A 17,969-nucleotide genomic window follows, 5' to 3' on the forward strand; every position below is an offset into this window, starting at 1 on the left:
TAGTTAATGATATTTGTAGTAAATAAATGCAGGGTGCCCATCTGTGCCAGCTAACAGCAAGGACTTCAGCCTGGGCTCCAGTAGATCCATTGGTTTGTGAGTATGGGATGTAAAATCTGACAGCTGTAATGATGCAGTAAAATGGATCCTCAGAGTTTGGAATAAGTCTTTATGTAGCTGTGGGAAATTGGCACTATCTTTTTGGTCATGAAACTGTCTATGTTGAAATGTCTCCAAAACCAGTAATCTGCAATTATCGTCCCTCGCCTTAGCAGTTATGTCATACAGAGCCCATAAAAAGACGGCCATAACAATCTTATGTAGAGTCATATAATCTTACTATCAACCAACCCAGAGGAGATTTAATTTGTAAATGGAGCCTCAGTCCCAAAGTAAAAGATAATAAAAGGTTTATGGCCTCTTCTTATTCTTCTTCTTCTTCTTCTTTTTTTTTTTTTTTTGAGGCTCTGTCCTTAAGCTATTGGGAAGCATCCTCCATTGCTGTGGGACAGGTAATGAATTCTGAGAGCATCCTCCAAGGGTCCGTTAATGTGGTGCTAAGACCCATTTGTGCATGTAGTGTGTGTGTGTGTGCATACATGTGTGTAGTGCTGTGGCGAGAAGAATTTGTTTCACGCTGGAGAATGAGGGAAAGCTGTAATCACTGTTCACGCTGGAGGGTCCCCAGAGTCTCTCCTGGGACACATGAGAGTAATGGAGTGATTTAACCCTCTCGGTGCTGGCAGGAGTGAAGCGCTGATTGAGTTCCACCCCTGCAGTGGGGGCATTATTTCTGTACTTAGGAAAGTCAGCGTTTCTTGGAAGTACACTTTCTTCTTCTGTGGTGGACAGGCAATTTCTGGGACATCTGTCCAGTCGCCAATGAATGCGCTCATCTTGGCATTCCAGGCCATTTTGTCACCAACCGCTGTCACATGTGAAGTAATGAGCCCTTGCCTGTTTAAAAAGACCAGGGAGAGTGGGATTACGCCTTCCATCCTGCCAGCTGGGAAATGAGGGAATGGGTAGGGGAGCTGCGATTCTTTAAGGGTTCCATCGAAAAGAGTGTACAACCCTGGGCTCCTACCATGCTATTGTCCAGTGAGAGTCCTAGACATGGCGGAGGCACCGGTGCATGCTGTGCTTTCTCTCGGCACTGGGGACCGAACCAGTGCACACTAGGCAATTGATTGCTTTATCTCACATCCTTAGGCTAATCATCATGCCATCTTTGGGTTATTGTCTCACGTGCATGTGAGCGTGTGTGTGTGTGTGTGTGTGTGTGCGTGATTGGGACTGAACCCAGGACTTTTGCATGCTGAGCAAGCGGTGTGCCCTTCAGTGTGCTCACTAGCAGATCTGTGTGGTGGCTGGGATGCAACAGAACCCATTTTACTTCATCGAGAAGTAGATTGTGTCCAGCATGGAGTTGTTATCATTTGTTACTCTCTGACAGTTCACAAGCAACTTGTGTTTGGGATCGGAAACCAGCGGCTTAGATGGGATATGACTTCCAACTGTGCTGTAAGCAGAGAATCAGAAGGAAGAAAGCTATATGGGGGCAATTCTGTTTTTTCTTTTTTTAATTTAAAAAATTTTGTATTGGTGTGATTTTTGGGTGTTTAGAATAAAATCAGCATTTACTCTTCGCTATCCTCATCAACCTATCACAGACCTCCCCTCTAATTTCCTATCTTCCGTTCTTTTCCTGTGCACTCAGAAAGCCCACTTGGCACCATGGCCACATGGGAACATTCCAGTCTTCTCCCAACCTTGCCTTGCTCTGTGAGGTGCACGCTCAGCCCCAAGAGATTTCTTCAGGCAACTAGCTTGCTTTCCCCTATGCATGTCCCAGGGAAGGGTCGTCTCCCCTCTTCCTTCTACATGGGAGGCTTGAGAGTAATCACTCTTGTCTGTCTCCTTAGCCTTGTTATGGGAAATATTTAGTACTGCAGCCATGATGGGGGGGGGGGATATCTTGGATGTGCTAATGTTCCTTCCTGCATCAGTGCACACGGTATTGATTGTAAGCTGTCAACCTTTCTGCATGCTTTGCGAGGTCCCAGAAGGCTAACAGCTGCGGGGAGGGTAATGCATCAGCCAGGAGCACATGTGTTCTGTTAACTGACACTATTCTGAGCTTGCTCGCTTGCTCTTAATGCATCCTGGCTCACTGGCTCTCAAATTTCCTTTTTAATCCCCCGACTCTTCTCAGCAATTCTTTGGGGCTGTTTGGGTCTCGGTATGTGGAGTTCTCCTCACTCAGTAGTCTCTGTTCATCATGCAGTCTTCTGAGGGCATGGGCTGGCACTGATGTCATTACTCCTGTGCATGTTTGTTCATTCAACAAACAGTTATTGAGCATCTAGTGTGTGCCAAACACTGCTGTGAGGATAAAGAGTGGACTAAGCAGTGTTTCATTCCTATGAAATGTAGGGAGGTAGGAAAAGGCCTGACTGAGGAGGTGACACCCAGCTGTGGTCATCCATGTATCCGCTAGGACTGGATAGTAAATACTTGCTAAGATAGGATGGAAACCCTAGTTCTTCAGGTGAGTTACTCCTAACCTTGCTTTTGATAGGCCCCATGGGTGACTCTCATTAAAGCCAAGCACTGCTTTCTAATCATGTCCTTCGCCTCTCAGTACTGTCTCCTGCCTTTCATACTCAGCTGCCCTATAGCATGGTAAGTTCCTTAAATACCCACGTGCTGTTTTTCCTGCACGTCCCACCTCGAGGCCTGGAATATTTTTTCTCTTCATCTGGAAAACTCATTCCCACCTGTCTTCCCAGTGTCACTGGAGGACTTGCCTCCTCTGTGGCTCCTCTGTTTGGATGACATGGTTTAGTGTGCTCTTGATGCCTGCCCAGTTCGGCACCTGTTGTTTTATCTTGTAGAGCTCTGACAGAGCCATAACAGTACAAAACAATTGGGCCAGGCAACCTTCTGAGAGCTTGGAGTGCATCAGATCTTTCATTGTTCACATTGAGTTTGCCAGTTATCAGTTTATTAGTAAGTCCACTGAGGCACAGCGATGTTATTTTAACAGGGTTGTTCAGCTTTTCACTAAGAGATCAGGTTTCTTCTCAGGAGACAGGCAGAGGGGCTGGCGGATGTGGCTCTGGAGGTGCTTAGCCAAGACCTCCAGGAGCTGCTGTTGCCTGAGGTTGCCCTTCCCCGTGTGGGACAGGGTATGTGATGATAGCAGCTATCACCATCGCTTTGCAGACCAGCCTGGCATAGGCTTGTCAGGCACTGCTTGATCAATTACTAAGCATTTAGTGAATGATAATCGCTCAGAGTAACAAAAGGTCATGCTAACTTTTGCCCTTGAGACAGACATCGCTCAACTCCACTTTCTGGGATCTTTGACACTCACAAAGGTATCATTCTGTCTGGAAAGGCAAATCATGACACAACTAGGGCAAGAACACACTGCAGGATGGTCCTGCGGGGCCTCTGGGTTTCCTCCCAAGTTCACTTTTGGAGAGGTAGCCTATAGACCCACCCAGATGGATGGTAACAGCTAAAGGTGCCTCAGATGGTGGTCAAGGGGAACTTTGGTGAGCTTTGCCTACCCGAGAGTAGCAAGGGTGACTTTCAGGGGACAGTGAGAGGGTAAGGGGCTAGCAGTGGATGTTCTGGCCCCACACATTGTCTTTAGTCTCAGAAGGCAGGAGAAGGCAGAAGTGAGAGGTCAGGCTGGGTCTGCCCCGATGCTTTATCCAGTGTGGCAGATCTGAGTGAGGGGTGGGGATTAATCAGCATTGAGGTCAGAGTTGGAAGTTGGAGACCTATGTGGGTATCTGGACTTTGCCCTTATTCCTGGCTAGGCACCTGTCTTTGCTTACAGAGAGGCCTGTTCCTGAGTCTCCTCATTGAGAGAAAGAATAAGCCAAGGCTCTACACATTGCCCATCACTGTGGAGGAAGAAGCGCAGGATCTAGAGAAGGCCAAGCCCAGATAATACTCTGGGTTGTCTGCAAGCCTTTCAATCTATTATGGGGATGTGTTTCTACCCATGAGGCATTGTGGTGATTTTCATAGTCACATGGTGACCGTTCAGTAAACACTGCTTTAATTCTTTCCATCTATTATGTTTAAATACTTGGGTGTGGAGAGCTTAAGAAATATTGTGAAGTTAGGCTCACGGTGAGGACTGGCTTTCTAATCAGTACTCTTCTTTGTATGTAGCGGGAGATGGGGATGAGAACTTCCACCTGGTTTTGTCACTCATTGTGTAAATGTCGTCATTTGTTTCCTTTACAGTAATACTCACCACACAGTAGTGTATTGTGCAGGGGTGACTCACATAATTATATGATTATAGGAGTTAACTGATTCCTCTTGCTGGGTGCCACCTTGGTTGTCCTGACATTGCTGCCATCCTTATATCCTGGTGTAATACATTGTTCCTGGTTGTAGTGATATTGGTATAAACAAACCTGTTCAGATGCACTTAGCTACAGAAAGACCATGTCTTGCAGTTGTCTATAATGTTCAGCATGGTAACGTGTCATGTAGGAGTGTGGGCGAGGGGCAATAGGTGCATAGCGCACCTGCCATTGGGCTTGTGGAAGTGTGTTATCCTGCAGACCATCAGATGAATCCAGAGGCAGGCTGGACTGATGCTGAGAGTCTCAGAACATGCCTGTTAGATCATGTCTAGGGTTTTGTGGGTGAATAAGGTTAAATGCATATGTAATTTTTAGAACAAAGTCTGGCCCATGAGAAGTGTTGGGTGATATTAGCTTTCCCTCTAGCTAACAGGATTCTAACAGCTCTGCTTCACTCTGCTACCTTGGGTTGGAGTCCAAGCTCTCTCAAGGTGATGGATATCCTTGGCTAGGCAGACAGACTGTCATTTCTCTCTTTGCCAAGCGGGAGCCCATGGTGCATGTTGAGGGAGGAGGCACCAAAGTGAGCACGAGAAGCTCACCATCCTCAAGGGGTGTGGCTACTCTGACTGGTATGTTGGGCTTTTAACCATCAAAGGAGGAAAGACAGGTACAAGACTTTAAAAGAGTTAAGAACCAGGTGCTCACCAGCTGTTTACTTGGTACCCTATCCCCTTGTCGCTGGCTTAGGTCACTTTTATTTCTCTTCCTCCTCTGGGAGAGACATCATGGCAGCCTATCAGGGTCCCGTTTGTTGAGTTACTTTGCTTTTAGACACTGGGGAATGAATGATACCTTAGGAGGATTTAAATAGAAGTACAGCAAAGTCTACTTCTCATTTTACTTAGTGAACCCATGTCCCCTGGTTGTTGTCTGATAGCATCTACAGTACACAGTGTAGGGTCCTTAGAGCCAAACCATCTGCTAAAACCATAGCAGGCTAGTTTTCAGGTAGCTTCAAGTGTCTTCTGGGTTTGCTAAGTACAGCATACCTGGGGCTCAAGGAGGTGATGAGGGTTCACTGCTCAGCATCTGGCAAAGAGCCAGCAAATGGTGACAGGTGGTCGTCAGTGTGGCCTGAAGCTTTGTCCTAGTGATATCCCCTCCTGTTCTTGTCTTTATGCTGTTCATTCAAGGTTCCCTTTCATGTGCAGTGAAGAAGAGTCTGGTGGCTATTGCTCTAACGCATCTGGCAAATGGGCATCCTTCTCACCTCCAGCTCCCAGTGCCCTGTACTGAGTTTGTTAGACAATGTAGAGCTTGGAGTTGAAGTCCGCAGACTTCAGAGAGCCTGTGAGCTCCCTAACATTCACCAGAATGGTTCAGGAGTATGTTTTGGGGAGCAATGATGACTCCAATATGTACAGACTATGGACATACTTATTGATGTCATGCTAGCTCAATTGTCCCTAACCTTCCTAATGCTGTAGACCCCTTAGTACAATTCCTCTTGTTGTGGTAACCCCCAAGCATAAAATTATTTTTATTGCTTCTTTATAACTATAACTGTTTCTGTTATGAATCCTATAGATATTGGATATGTAGGATATCTGATATGCAACCTCTGTTGACCCAAAGGGGTCAAGGCCCACAGGTTGAGAACTGCTGTGCTAGTTTCTTGGCATTTAGTGAGCACACATTTGGTGGCTAACTGAGGAGGTATGTGGATGTGTGTTTCATATATGAACAGTTGTGCGATTACTGTTAGAAAGAAACATCAGCACTTCAGACCCAACATTTCAGGGATGTTGGATTTTTGGAGGAGGGTATCTTGCTTCTGACTAAAGGTGACTTAGATACACGGTAAATGAACAAGAGTATAGAGGAGGGCTGATGTTCAATTTGACAGAAATATGATTTGTATAAGCCTACTTGGCAGAGTCAGAGATAGGGAGTCCCAGGGAGCTGAGAAAAAGCCAAGAAGGCGAGCATCTCCTTGGGACTGGGTGCTCCTTGCCCATTACAGCTGTAGAAATTTCTGGTTCTCCCAAGTCTCATCAAATGACTTCCTAGTTTCTCCAGGGGCCATGAAAGATGCTCAAGGTTCAGCTTGCATTACAGAGAACTTGAGAAACATCAGGGAAGCCAAATCTCCATCTAATGTGCCACTATGTGGATACACAAAGGCTTGTGATAAAGTTCCTGAAATTGGGATGTATATTACAAAATTGCTACTTAAGTAGCTAGTTATATCTTGCTAGAAAGCTGTTAGTATACAGGCAACAGCTTAGAAATAAGGACAACATGATTCTTTTCTTCTTCTTCTTCTTCTTCTTCTTCTTCTTCTTCTTCTTCTTCTTCTTCTTCTTCTTCTTCTTCTTCTTCTTCTTCTTCTTCTTCTTTTCTCCTTCTCCTTCTCCTTCTCCTTCTCCTTCTCCTTCTCCTTCTCCTTCTCCTCCTTCTCCTTCTCCTTCTCCTTCTTCCTTCTCCTTCTTCCTTCTTCTTCTTCTTCCTTCTTCTTCCTTCTTCTTCTTCCTTCTTCTTCTTCCTTCTTCTTTCTTCTTCTTCTTCTTCTTCTTCTTCTTCTTCTTCTTCTTCTTCTTCTTCTTCTTCTTCTTCTTCTTCTTCTTCTTCCTCCTCCTCCTCCTCCTCCTCCTCCTCCTCCTCCTCCTCCTCCTCCTCCTCCTCCTTCCTTCTTCTTCTTCTTCTTCTTCTTCTTCTTCTTCTTCTTCTTCTTCTTCTTCTTCTTCTTCTTCTTCTTCTTCTTCTTCTTCTTCTTCTTTTCTTCTCCCAAGCAAACTCAGTGTTGGGAGTTTTAATAAATACAAAAACTGAAGGAAAATTTCTCTTTTAATGAGAATCTCCCATTTCAAGTAATTTATTGTCTACCACAAGGAAATGGAGCAGGGGATGGGGTGGCATGGGACAAGACATAGCAAGACAGAGCAATAGACAGAAGCTAAGGTCCCATTTTCTAGACACACTTAAGCACCTTCTAAGTTCTCTCTCTCAGTGTAAATCCTTCAGTTTCTACCTTCCACTTGGAAATGGCTTTCTTTAAGTGGTGAGCCCATACTCTCATGTCAAGAGAAGGCTGAGCCAGCTGTTGTGATTAGTGTACAAAAGGAATCCTGGCTGTCAGAACTGCTATTTCTCAGAGGAAGATAAGTCTGGCTGTAAGGAAATGTGACTTAAACATAAGGCTGGTCTGATTCCTGCCCCACATCCCTCACCAAATCTCTTTGGAGGGAAAGAGCCCTTAAGTCTGTTTTTCCAGTTTGTTGAGTTTGAAGTGGGCTCAGAGATGTGTGCTTAGGCTATACAAATCAGCATTATTCTGGCCTTTGTTGTAGACACAGCAAGGACTGATGGATGGCTATTTCTGGAAGAGAGGAGGGGGTTACTCAGGAGGCGTTAACTCAAAAGAACAGGCCAGCCTTTCTTGTGGGGAGGGGAGCTACACTGTTCCACCTCAATGCTTTATTGAGAACCCCTGATACTAAGCAACCGGGGCACGGCCTTAAGAAGCCAATGGGCAAATCCTCTGGCAGAGGTTGAAGGGAAAGAGGCAAGGTCCATGTAGGCGGGGGTGGGGGTAGGGGTTTAGATGGAGCCATTTAAAAGGAAACAGAAAGACAGCAAGAGTGACAAGCAATGGCAGGATCTGGTTTCAGCTGGCCTTGCCAAGTAAACCCTGGGAAGCCCTGTGGAGAAAGGACTCTGTTTAAGTTCTCTAAAGTGTTTGTGGTGCTCTGGCCAATCACATTCCTAGGCTGTTTCTATGGGGCTTACCGAAGGACAGAATAGTGTCATGATGGCCCCCTCCCTTCCCATTCTGTACCCTTTTCTCAGCCTCATGAAATAAGTCTCTGGCTTCAGTAGAGCTGTGTAAAAGGAGATGGGTGGGAAACATACTGGCCAGGCCTGATTTATTATTATATTTTTCACAAAGAGGAAACTCTTAAGAGTAAACAGTGTTTATTTTTTTTTTTTGTTGTTGATTTTTTTCAAACAAATGGAATGCTTAATTAAAAAAAAAACCTTATCTCTTTTTCTCCTTAAATACTACAGACAATCTCATTTTATCGCAGCAGACACCTAGAAACAAAACACAGAACCCACCAGAGAGAAGTGGGCAATGAACGAGAACGCATCAGAAATTCAAGTCGACTATGGAAGAATTCCTGCCAGTTGGCAGCTCTCAAGTCTAAACAGAAGTGTCCCAAGCCTACCGAGTTTGACAGACGTCTCTTAGAATTGGGGAGTTGGGGAACATTGAACTCCTTTTAAAAGTTCTATTCCAATTGTTTTATGCATAGGGAAATGAAAGTCAATGCATCAAAATGAAGACCCAAAGGAACATTTAAAAACTTGTTTTGACTAGTATTCAGTATGTGAGACTAAGTAGTAGCTCGTCCTTCTAGTTAACCTTGTCTTGGAATATATATAAGTTATTCGTAGCCGCCACTGCTATAATGTTTTCTGAAGGATGCCAAGCTGTATGCAAGATCTTTTTGCTAAAGTCCAGACTGTCAACACTGATCTCATCTTTTCTTCGCTTGCCCCCGACGCACACTTTTCGGGGTTTGAGGATAGCCCGGGGTTTGCTGTTTTCCCTTGAGGCCTCAAGGGTCACATCACGCTTGGTGTTTCGGTCGAACATCCTGAAGAAGTTATTGTAGGAGCCTGTCATGATGACGCTGCAAGGGAGAGGGGAAACGGAGAGACTGAGTATTGTAGAGAGGAGAGGTAACACAACCTCACGGCATCTTTCAGGAGCAAAGGATGCTTATCATGGCCACTCACTGGGACTACATAGGTAGAAACTGAGAACACTGACTTCTGTTTGAATCATTGAAAGCGCCAAGTTCTTTGGCTGGGCTTGGAACAAAGGGTTGCAATAGCCATCGGTATTACTCATTTTTTACTCTAGAGATACCCTTCTGTTCTTGAGTCACTGATCTGGTCAATTGTTATGATCCTAGGGGTACCTACTTTCCACTAGTGTTATGAGATCACAGTGAGCAGGTGTAAAGAGGAATCAGCAAACTGCCGGGCAGTGGTGGCGCACGCCTTTAATCCCAGCACTTGGGAGGCAGTGGCAGGCGGATTTCTGAGTTCGAGGCCAGCCTGGGCTACAGAGTGAGTTCCAGGACAGCCAGGGCTACACAGAGAAACCCTGTCTTGAAAAACAAACAAACAAACAACACCCCCCCCACCAAAAAAAAAAAGGCTCAGCAAACCGTTTCTCAGTGTTCACCCACAACCCACAATTTTTATGGGATTTCTTAGCTGTCTGAACTCTGGGACTGTAACTTAGCTCATCTGCCTGAGTTGTCAAGTGCTAAGGCACGACCACAACAGGGCAGCCTCTCTCCTTTTAGGAGCCAACTCTATATTCTGCTGCTTCATAAAAACTTGTCCACAAAATGAACACCATGGCTTTGCCAGGAGAGACAGGAAACAGATTTCTCCTTGATAACTAAACTTTGATTAAGGTACTACACATAGGGGATGCTTCTGTGTTTTTACAGCTTAACCATTTGCAGGGATATCTGTGAGTGAGTAGAAGAACAGGAGATGCTGAAGGCTTCCCAGCAGCAGGGTACTGAGTCTTTAAAGCTGACATTTTAAGATGGATGGCAGGTATTGGGGAGATACAGGATACTGCCTGTGCCCTAGGTGTACTATCTCATGGTGGTACATCAAAGACACTAATGTAGATTAGTGCCTGGTATCATCTGTTTGTTGGTGGAAGAAAGAAACTGATAAGGCTGGGTTGCTTTGGGAAGTTTGTCAACTGTGCAGATTGAGGTTGGATTTTGTTCCACTGGCTCAATAATGGGGTGCTATTTGATAAAGGGGTATCTGGGTGCTCCAGTGAACTGCCATGGGGGTAGAGGGGACTTTACCTCCACAACCACAGTTAAGCTTTCAGTGGCTCATGCAAGGGAATTTCAGAGAAGATAGAGGTGGGTACACTGACATGCAAGGGAATTTCAGAGGAGATAGAGGTGGGTACACTGACAGTGAGAGTCCGTGAGAGGCTCAGAATGCACATATGCGGGGCTGTGAGGTGTAATCCAACCACCTGACTTTGTAGCTTCCGGGACATTAATGGTACTTCTCCAGCAAGATCTGACTCACTTTTAAGCAAGTCAAAAAAAAAAGTTTTATCCTTAAATATCTTAACTTCATCTGAATCCTGAACAAAATTCCCAGTTATGTTCTGGAAGAACTGATCTCAGGACTCAAAGTCAAAATTTTGTTACTTTTGTAATTGCTGCTTACAAATTTATGAGGTGAGGACATCGCACTAATCCCCAGTTACGCTGATTCCTAGCTTCCTCAACTGCGGAATGGAAACAATGGAGATAACCCTACTGGGCTGGTGGCTGCCATTAGAAGATGTATGGGAGAAATGCCCTTGTGCTTAGGTACCTAGTAGTCATTGGTTTTGAATCTAGGTTAATGAAGGGTGAGCTGGAAAGTAACAGTTGTGTCAATAGTATCAACTAACAATGGCTAAGTGCTAAATGGGTTAGTTGCTTTGCTCCCTTAACCCGTATAAACTGGATAATATAACCTGGGTCCTTTGCTACATGTTTGCAACATCTAGTCTAGTTCAGCTAAGTAGAAGATGGATTGGTGGTTTGGGAAGAAGGGCAAGATAGTCAGAGACCATGGCACTGACTCAAAGTTGGATATCTGAGAATGGCCAGCTGTGAAAAAGTTCCATGCTATTGAAAGCTCTTTCTGGGGCCACCTTCATTAAGGAGCAAATGGAGCCCCAGCAGCCTGCATCTAGTTTACAGATAGTCAAAAGAATCATCTGTACTTGTCAAACTAAACATGAACTATTGGGAGGTAATATGAAGTATTGTAGAAATCAAAGGCCTTAAAACACTAATAAATCACCCTGAAGGAATGTGATAAATGAGACTGGCTAGAATTCTGCTACTGAAGCACTAGTGCTTTCGGTCAGGTCTGCTCTAACAGCTTAGAGGATGGGCCTAGAAAGCCACCTTGCAGAAATCAGAACTATGCAGGAGAGTTCTCATGATCAGTGGTCTTTAGAAGGCACGTGGCCCTAGCTTTTGAGTGCCTTTGGGTGCCTTGTATGTCAAAGACAGCATTTTCTTGTTGACATTTGAATTGTCACCTGTGCCAGCTCTAAAATGAACTTGGGGCCTCACAGACTCTTTCTCTTTGTAGACTTGACCACAATCTCCAGTCAGTGACCACATAATGAGTTCTGGCTGGTTCTTGGTGCTCAACATTAATCTCCATTTGGATGTACCCCACTTTTGATAAATTGTCCAGAGTTTCCTCAAGGGAAAGGCTCTCAACCCTGAGCATTTCTTACCTGTCTGACCCATTCCATACACACTCAAATTTATCAAAAATGCAGTCGTTTTCATAGAGGGAGCACAACTTGCTGCGGAGGTAGTCATGAACCTAGGAGGAAACACCAAGAACATGTCAGCATGACATAAGGCAGGGATTCCTGTGAATACCAACTTGGTGACGTGTTCTTCATCCCCTCTGTGTTCCCTTGCATTGCATCGGGTGGCCCTGTACTGGATGCAGCCCTCCCTGTCTTTAGGAAGAGAGCCTGGGTCAGTGAGCTCTTATGTTAGTGTGCATTGAAGAAGGTTGCTTGAATACATAGTGGCATAAAGAAGGAGCCAGTAAATAGTAGAATTATTATTATTATTATTATTATTATTATTATGTGCCTGCATGACCATGTATGTATATGTGTATGTGTGTGCGTGCACACACACAGATGGAGGGCAGAGGATAATTTTGTAGAGTTGGTTTTCTCTTTCCCTTATATGTGGGCTCTGGGGATTGAATTAAGGTCAGCTGGTGTTAGAGGCTAGCATTCATTTAGAATTTTGACAAACTGCTGTTCATTAAAAGTCTGCTCCAGGGCTTAAGGCAGAGCATCGATGAAGCAACCACAGAGTGGAATAAATGCATGAGAAGTTTCAAACAGTGCTAATGTCACAGAGTATGAAAGTGAAAAAGGCACGGAGAGATGAAGGACATTACTTTTTGTAGAGTGGGACTCAAGGTGTGGGAAGATAACATGGCCTCAAAAGCCTGTGAGGAGTGAATGAGTCTGGGCAATATCTGGGAGGAAGGCTTTCCAACCATAGGGAAGAAGAGCATATATGAAGGGCCACAGGTCCAGGAAGGACTATGACAGACATGTGTGGCAAGTAAGCATGACCAAGGTGAAGGATGAGATCATAGAGCACATCATAGAGCAACGGAGCCTACTGTGTTTCAATAATGCATAAGAGCAAATGGCCGAGGCCAAGGGGACTAGTTTCTGCCTCACTGATGAGTGGCTGGCATTGGGCCAAAAGCAGTAGCTAAACTCTAGACAAGGTGTGGGGCAGGGCTGATAGGACACAGAGTCCTGGGGAGTAGAGTGGAAAGCTGGAGTCGAAGAGGCTTCCTGGTCTTTCTTTTGAGTATGAGGTGGCTGGGCAGGAGGGACTGCTGGAGTCCCTTCCAAGCACACAGGTGAAGCTATGGATTTGAAAACCGGATCCATTAAAAACAAAACAAAATGACAACAACAACAACAACAACAACAACAACAACAACAACAACAACAACAACAACAAACCCCCAAACCCAGAAACATTGAGAATGAAGATGGAGTTGAAAAATCCAGTTTCTGAATTAGAAAACTCAGGGGGAAGTCTTATAAAGAGATGACAAAGCATCAGGTCTCAAATATTAGAGGAATTAGACCACACAAACAAAGAATATAAAAATTAAGATTACACAGGAAAGGGCTATGCAGGGACTGTGTGGCGGCATGAAAAGACCAAATCTTCCAACTATAGGTATCGATGAGGGTGAAGAATTCTAGGTCAATGGCATAGACCAGATCTTCAATTATTGAAAAAAATCTTCCCTAAGGAAAGACACACCCATACTTATACAGGAAACACAGTACAACAGACAGACCAGAAGAGCATATCATCAACAAAACACTATTTATATAGAATAAAGAAAGAGTAGTAAAAGTTGCATGAGGAAAAAAACAAACCACAAAACACATATAAAAGAAAATCTATCAGAAAAATAGCTGATGGAAACTTTGAAAGCTAGAAGAGCCTGGAGCAATGCACTCCAAATTAAAAAAGAACATGGATGCTAAGCTTGACTACAAATCCAGCCAAACTATCTATCAGTAATAGAGAAAGGAAAACTTCCCATGGTACAAATAGTCTAAAAGAATTCATGCCAACTAAATCAGCCCTAGGAAGAAAACTGGAACAAAGAAAAGCCAAGAGACTCTAGAAAGAAAACAGTTGTATTTAATGAAATGTGAACATTAAGAACACAAACAGCAAAACCACACACACACACACACACACACACACACACACACACACTCCAAACCCAAACAAACCTAAAATAACTATAATCAACACATACCTTTCAATAATAACTTTAAATATTAATGGCCTTAATATTTCAATTAAAAGACACACACTAGCTAAGTGGATTAGGAAACAAAAGTCAATCTGTCTATAAGAAATTCAGCATTAAAGATGGGCACAAGTCTAAAAACAAGTAGGAAGCAAGCAGGTATTGCTATCCTAATTTTATGCCTTCATATTAAAATTAACCAGGCGGAAAAGCAGGTAGGCTAACTGCAGATCTCTCCTCTAAATCCAACTCCCTAGTTTTATCCTCACCTCTGTAGCAAGTCATCTGCTGAACACGCCCCCTCCTCTCAGCCACCATCTCCAGAGGATCAAGCAGACCTCCTCCCAGAGCCTCCCCTTCCACATTGTGTCTGCTCATTAACTCCTGTAAAATTCCCTGGGAACTCACAGGCTAGGCAAACAGGTAGGCTATCCTCTCTCTTCTAAATCCAATCCCCTAGTCTCATATCAGCTCTGTAGCAGAATAACTACTGTGATATGTATGGACTTACTCTCTGCCCCAATTCCCAGGTGACTAAGCAGATATTGATGAATCACCCTGCTTTCCTCCCTCCTGTGGACCCTCTCAACCCTGCTTCTAGTCCATTCCTATTCCTAAATGCCAACTCCCAATACATAGGAACACATTGTACCCAGAACCACAGTGACCACACTGGGCAGGATCCCAGAAGCATTCCATACCAGGCAACACACAGCCACCACTCTCCTAAGAACCAGAAGGAGCAACAGAAATCAAGGAACAAAACACCCACCCATAAAAGATAGGACCAGATATCAGGACCTAGAATTATAATCATTCCAAACCCAGATGTTGGGGTGAAAACACAACACTCAGAACAATATATCTCCATGACACATTGCAACTCTTTTATAAGAGTCCCTGTAAAAGGCTGCTGAAGCACAAGATAAAACAGTCTGTGAACATGATAGGGGTCCTTAGAGAAGAAATGAAGAAAGTCCCTTGAAGAAATCTATGAAGGCACAAACAAACAGTGGGAGAAAATGCATAAACAACTCAAGACCTGAAAGTAGAAACAATCATAGGAAACCCAAACTGAGGGGACTATGGACATGAAAAAACGTAGGCACTCAAACAGGAACTTCACACGCAAGCCTCATCAACACACTACAGGAGGTAGAAGAGGGAGCCCCAAGCATCAAAGACAAGACAGAAGGAATGGAGAGTTCAGTCAAAGACAATGTTAAATCTAAAGAGCCCCAGGCACAAAACATCTAGGGAATCTGGGACACCAAGGAAAGACACATTTATGAACAATAGGAATAAGGGAAAGAAGACAGCTGGTCAATGGCCCAGAAAATATTTTCAAAAAAATCATAGAAGAAAATGTCCCCAACCAAAAGAAGGAGGTGTCAATCAAGGTACAAGAAATATACAGAGCCAGGCAGTGGTGGCGCATGTCTTTAATACTAGCACTTGGGAGGCAGAGGCAGGTAGATTTCTGAGTTCGAGGCCAGCCTGGTCTACAGAGTGAGTTCCAGGACAGCCAGGGATACACAGAGAAACCCTGTCTTGAAAAAAAAAAAAAAAGAAAAGAAAAAGAAAAAAGAAATATACAGAATACCAAGTAGACTGGACCAGAAAAGAAATTCCCTTTGGCACATAATAATTAAAATACTAAACTCATAGAACAAAGAAAAATATTAAAAGCAAGGGAAAATGACCAAGTAACATATGTAGGCAGACCTATTAGAATTACACTTGACTTATTAACAGAGACTCTAAAAGCTAGAAGGATCTGGATAGATGTTCCACAGACTCTAAGAGACCACGGATGCCAGCCCAGACTACTACTTTCAGTCACCACAGATGGAGAAAGACATTCCACGATAAAACTATATTTAAGTAGTATCTACCATATTACATAGTACATATTCAGCTCTATAGAAGGTGCTAGAAGGAAAACTTTAGGTTAACCAGAAGAAGCTAACTACACAAAACAAAACACAAGGAATAAATAATCTCAGGTTACCAGATTAAAAGAAGGGGGGAAAACAGTGCACTACCACAACAAAAATAAATAGTAATCAATGAACAGTGCTCATTGATAGCATTCAACATCAATGGTTCCTAGTCCCCAATAAAAGGACACTGACTGACTAACAGAACGCACAAACAATGCGAGACTAGGGCATTAGATCTGGAGGAGAAAAGAGATGCAAAGATCTGCAGTCAGCCTACCTGTTTCCCTAGGAGGTGGCTTGGGGGTTCCCAGGGAATTTCACTGGAGTTAATGAGCTGGGACAAAGGGGTGGAGTGTGTGTGTAGGGAGGCCCTGCGAGCAGGGGGCCTGAGAGGAAGGCTAGATAATTTGTGATAGATCTGGGGACGAGACTGGGGGTTGGATTTGGAGAAGAGGAGGGTGAGGTAATCTAATAGGACCCATCCTTCTCCTGCATCCAAGAAACAAACCTTAACATCAAGGATCACCCTGGCTTAGAATCACCTCAGGGTAAAAGGATGGAAAAAGATATTCAAAGCCAGTTGGTGTAGCGGCTTTAATATCTGATAAAATAGATTCCAAACCAAAACTAATCAGATGAGATAGGGAAAGACACTATATCCTCAGAGGAAAAATTTACCAAGAGGACATTGCAGTTCTTAACATTTTATATGTCCCAAACACTAGCACCCAGGTTCATAACAGAAGCACAGTAACAGCTTAAATCACATATTGGCCTTCGCACACTGATAGTGGGTGATCTCACCTCACTCTCGCCAAGATACCAACAGAGAAACGCTGGGGCTAATTTACATCATAAACCAAACAGACTTAACAAATATTTACAGAACATTTCACCTGAACACAAAAGGATATACTTTCTTTCCAGCACTTCATGGAACTTTCTCTCAAACTGACCACATACTTGGACACAAAGCAAGTCTCAACAGATTAAAAAAAAAAATTGAAGCAACACCCTGTATCCTGTCTGACCACCATGGATTAAAGCTGGATAGCAACAACAACAACAGAAAGCTTACAAATTCATGGAAATGGAACAGCTAACTCCACTGAATGAAAAAGAGGTGAAAACAACTAAGAAAGAAATTAAAACCTTTTATAAATTGAATAAAAATGAAAACACAATATACCCAAACTTAAGAGGCACAATGAAGAGAAGTTCATGGCACTAAGAGCCTACGTAAAAATACTGGAGAGATCCCATATCAACAGCCTACCTGAAAGCTCTAGAAATCACACCTAAAAGGAATAGATGGCAAGAAATAATCAAACTCTGGGCAGAAATTAATAAAATAGAAACAATGAAACAAAAGTTGGTTCTTTGATAATATTAATAAGAACAACAAATCCTTAGCCAAGTCAACTAAAGGGAAGAGAGAAAATATCCAAATCAACAAAATCAGAAATGAAAAGAGGCAAGTCACATGGACATTGAGGAACTCCAGAGAGTCATGTGACAGTTGTCATGGAGGAAAGCCATAGAATTTCTTTCAATTTAGTGTATATGTGCTACATTTTCTTTATACCTAAGTTGCTTCCAATTTCTGGGTATTGTGAAGAAAGCAACAGTGAACCTGGTTGAGCAAGTGTCTCTGTGGTATGTTGAAGCATCCTTTAGGTGTATGCAGAAGAGTGGTGTAGCTGGACCTTGAAGTACATTGATTTTGATCCTCCTGAAGAACCTCCATGTTGATTTCAGTGGTGCTTGTACAATATTTCAGCCCTACCAGCAATGTAGGAGTGTTTCCCTGACTCGACTTGCCAGTGTAGACAGTTTTATTTATTATTTATTTTAATCTTAGCCATTCTGACAGGTGTAAGATGAAATCTCAAAGTGGTTCAGATTTGCATTTCCCTGATGGCTAAGGATGCTGAACATTTCTTTTAAGTGTTTCTTAGCCATTTGCATTTCTTCTTTTGAGAATTTCCTGATAAGATCTGTATCCCATTGTTTTTAATTAGGCTCTCCCTTGATAGCACATTTTGAAAGTTATTTTTTGAATATTAGCTCTATCAGATGTGTATTTGGTAAAAATCTTCCCCGTTTGTAGGCTGATGCTTTATCCTAATGCCAGCAAGAACTGCTTTTTTTTTTGGTTTGGTTTTGTTATTGTTATTATTGTTTAATCGTAGCCATTCTGATAGATGTAAGATGACATCTCAGAGTGGTT

General features: G+C 43.3%; 1 protein-coding gene across 2 annotated transcripts in view; it reads right to left on the reverse strand.

The window, feature by feature from the left end:
- Positions 1–8,236: 8,236 nt before the first annotated feature.
- Positions 8,237–17,969, reverse strand: part of Ppp2r2b (protein phosphatase 2, regulatory subunit B, beta) — a 414,265-nt gene continuing 404,532 nt past the window's right edge. The window contains exons 8-9 of one of the 2 annotated variants that reach the window (NM_027531.2): positions 11,704–11,795; positions 8,237–9,037 (exon numbers count right to left, since the gene is read on the reverse strand). In NM_027531.2, coding sequence (NP_081807.1) covers positions 8,758–9,037; positions 11,704–11,795 — 372 coding nt within the window. In that variant the 3' untranslated portion in view covers positions 8,237–8,757. The remainder of the gene's footprint in view (positions 9,038–11,703; positions 11,796–17,969) is intronic. The other variant, NM_028392.3, reaches the window with a different exon arrangement.

Source organism: Mus musculus, chromosome 18 (assembly GCF_000001635.26).
Source record: "Mus musculus strain C57BL/6J chromosome 18, GRCm38.p6 C57BL/6J".
NCBI classification, from domain to species: Eukaryota; Metazoa; Chordata; class Mammalia; order Rodentia; family Muridae; genus Mus; species Mus musculus.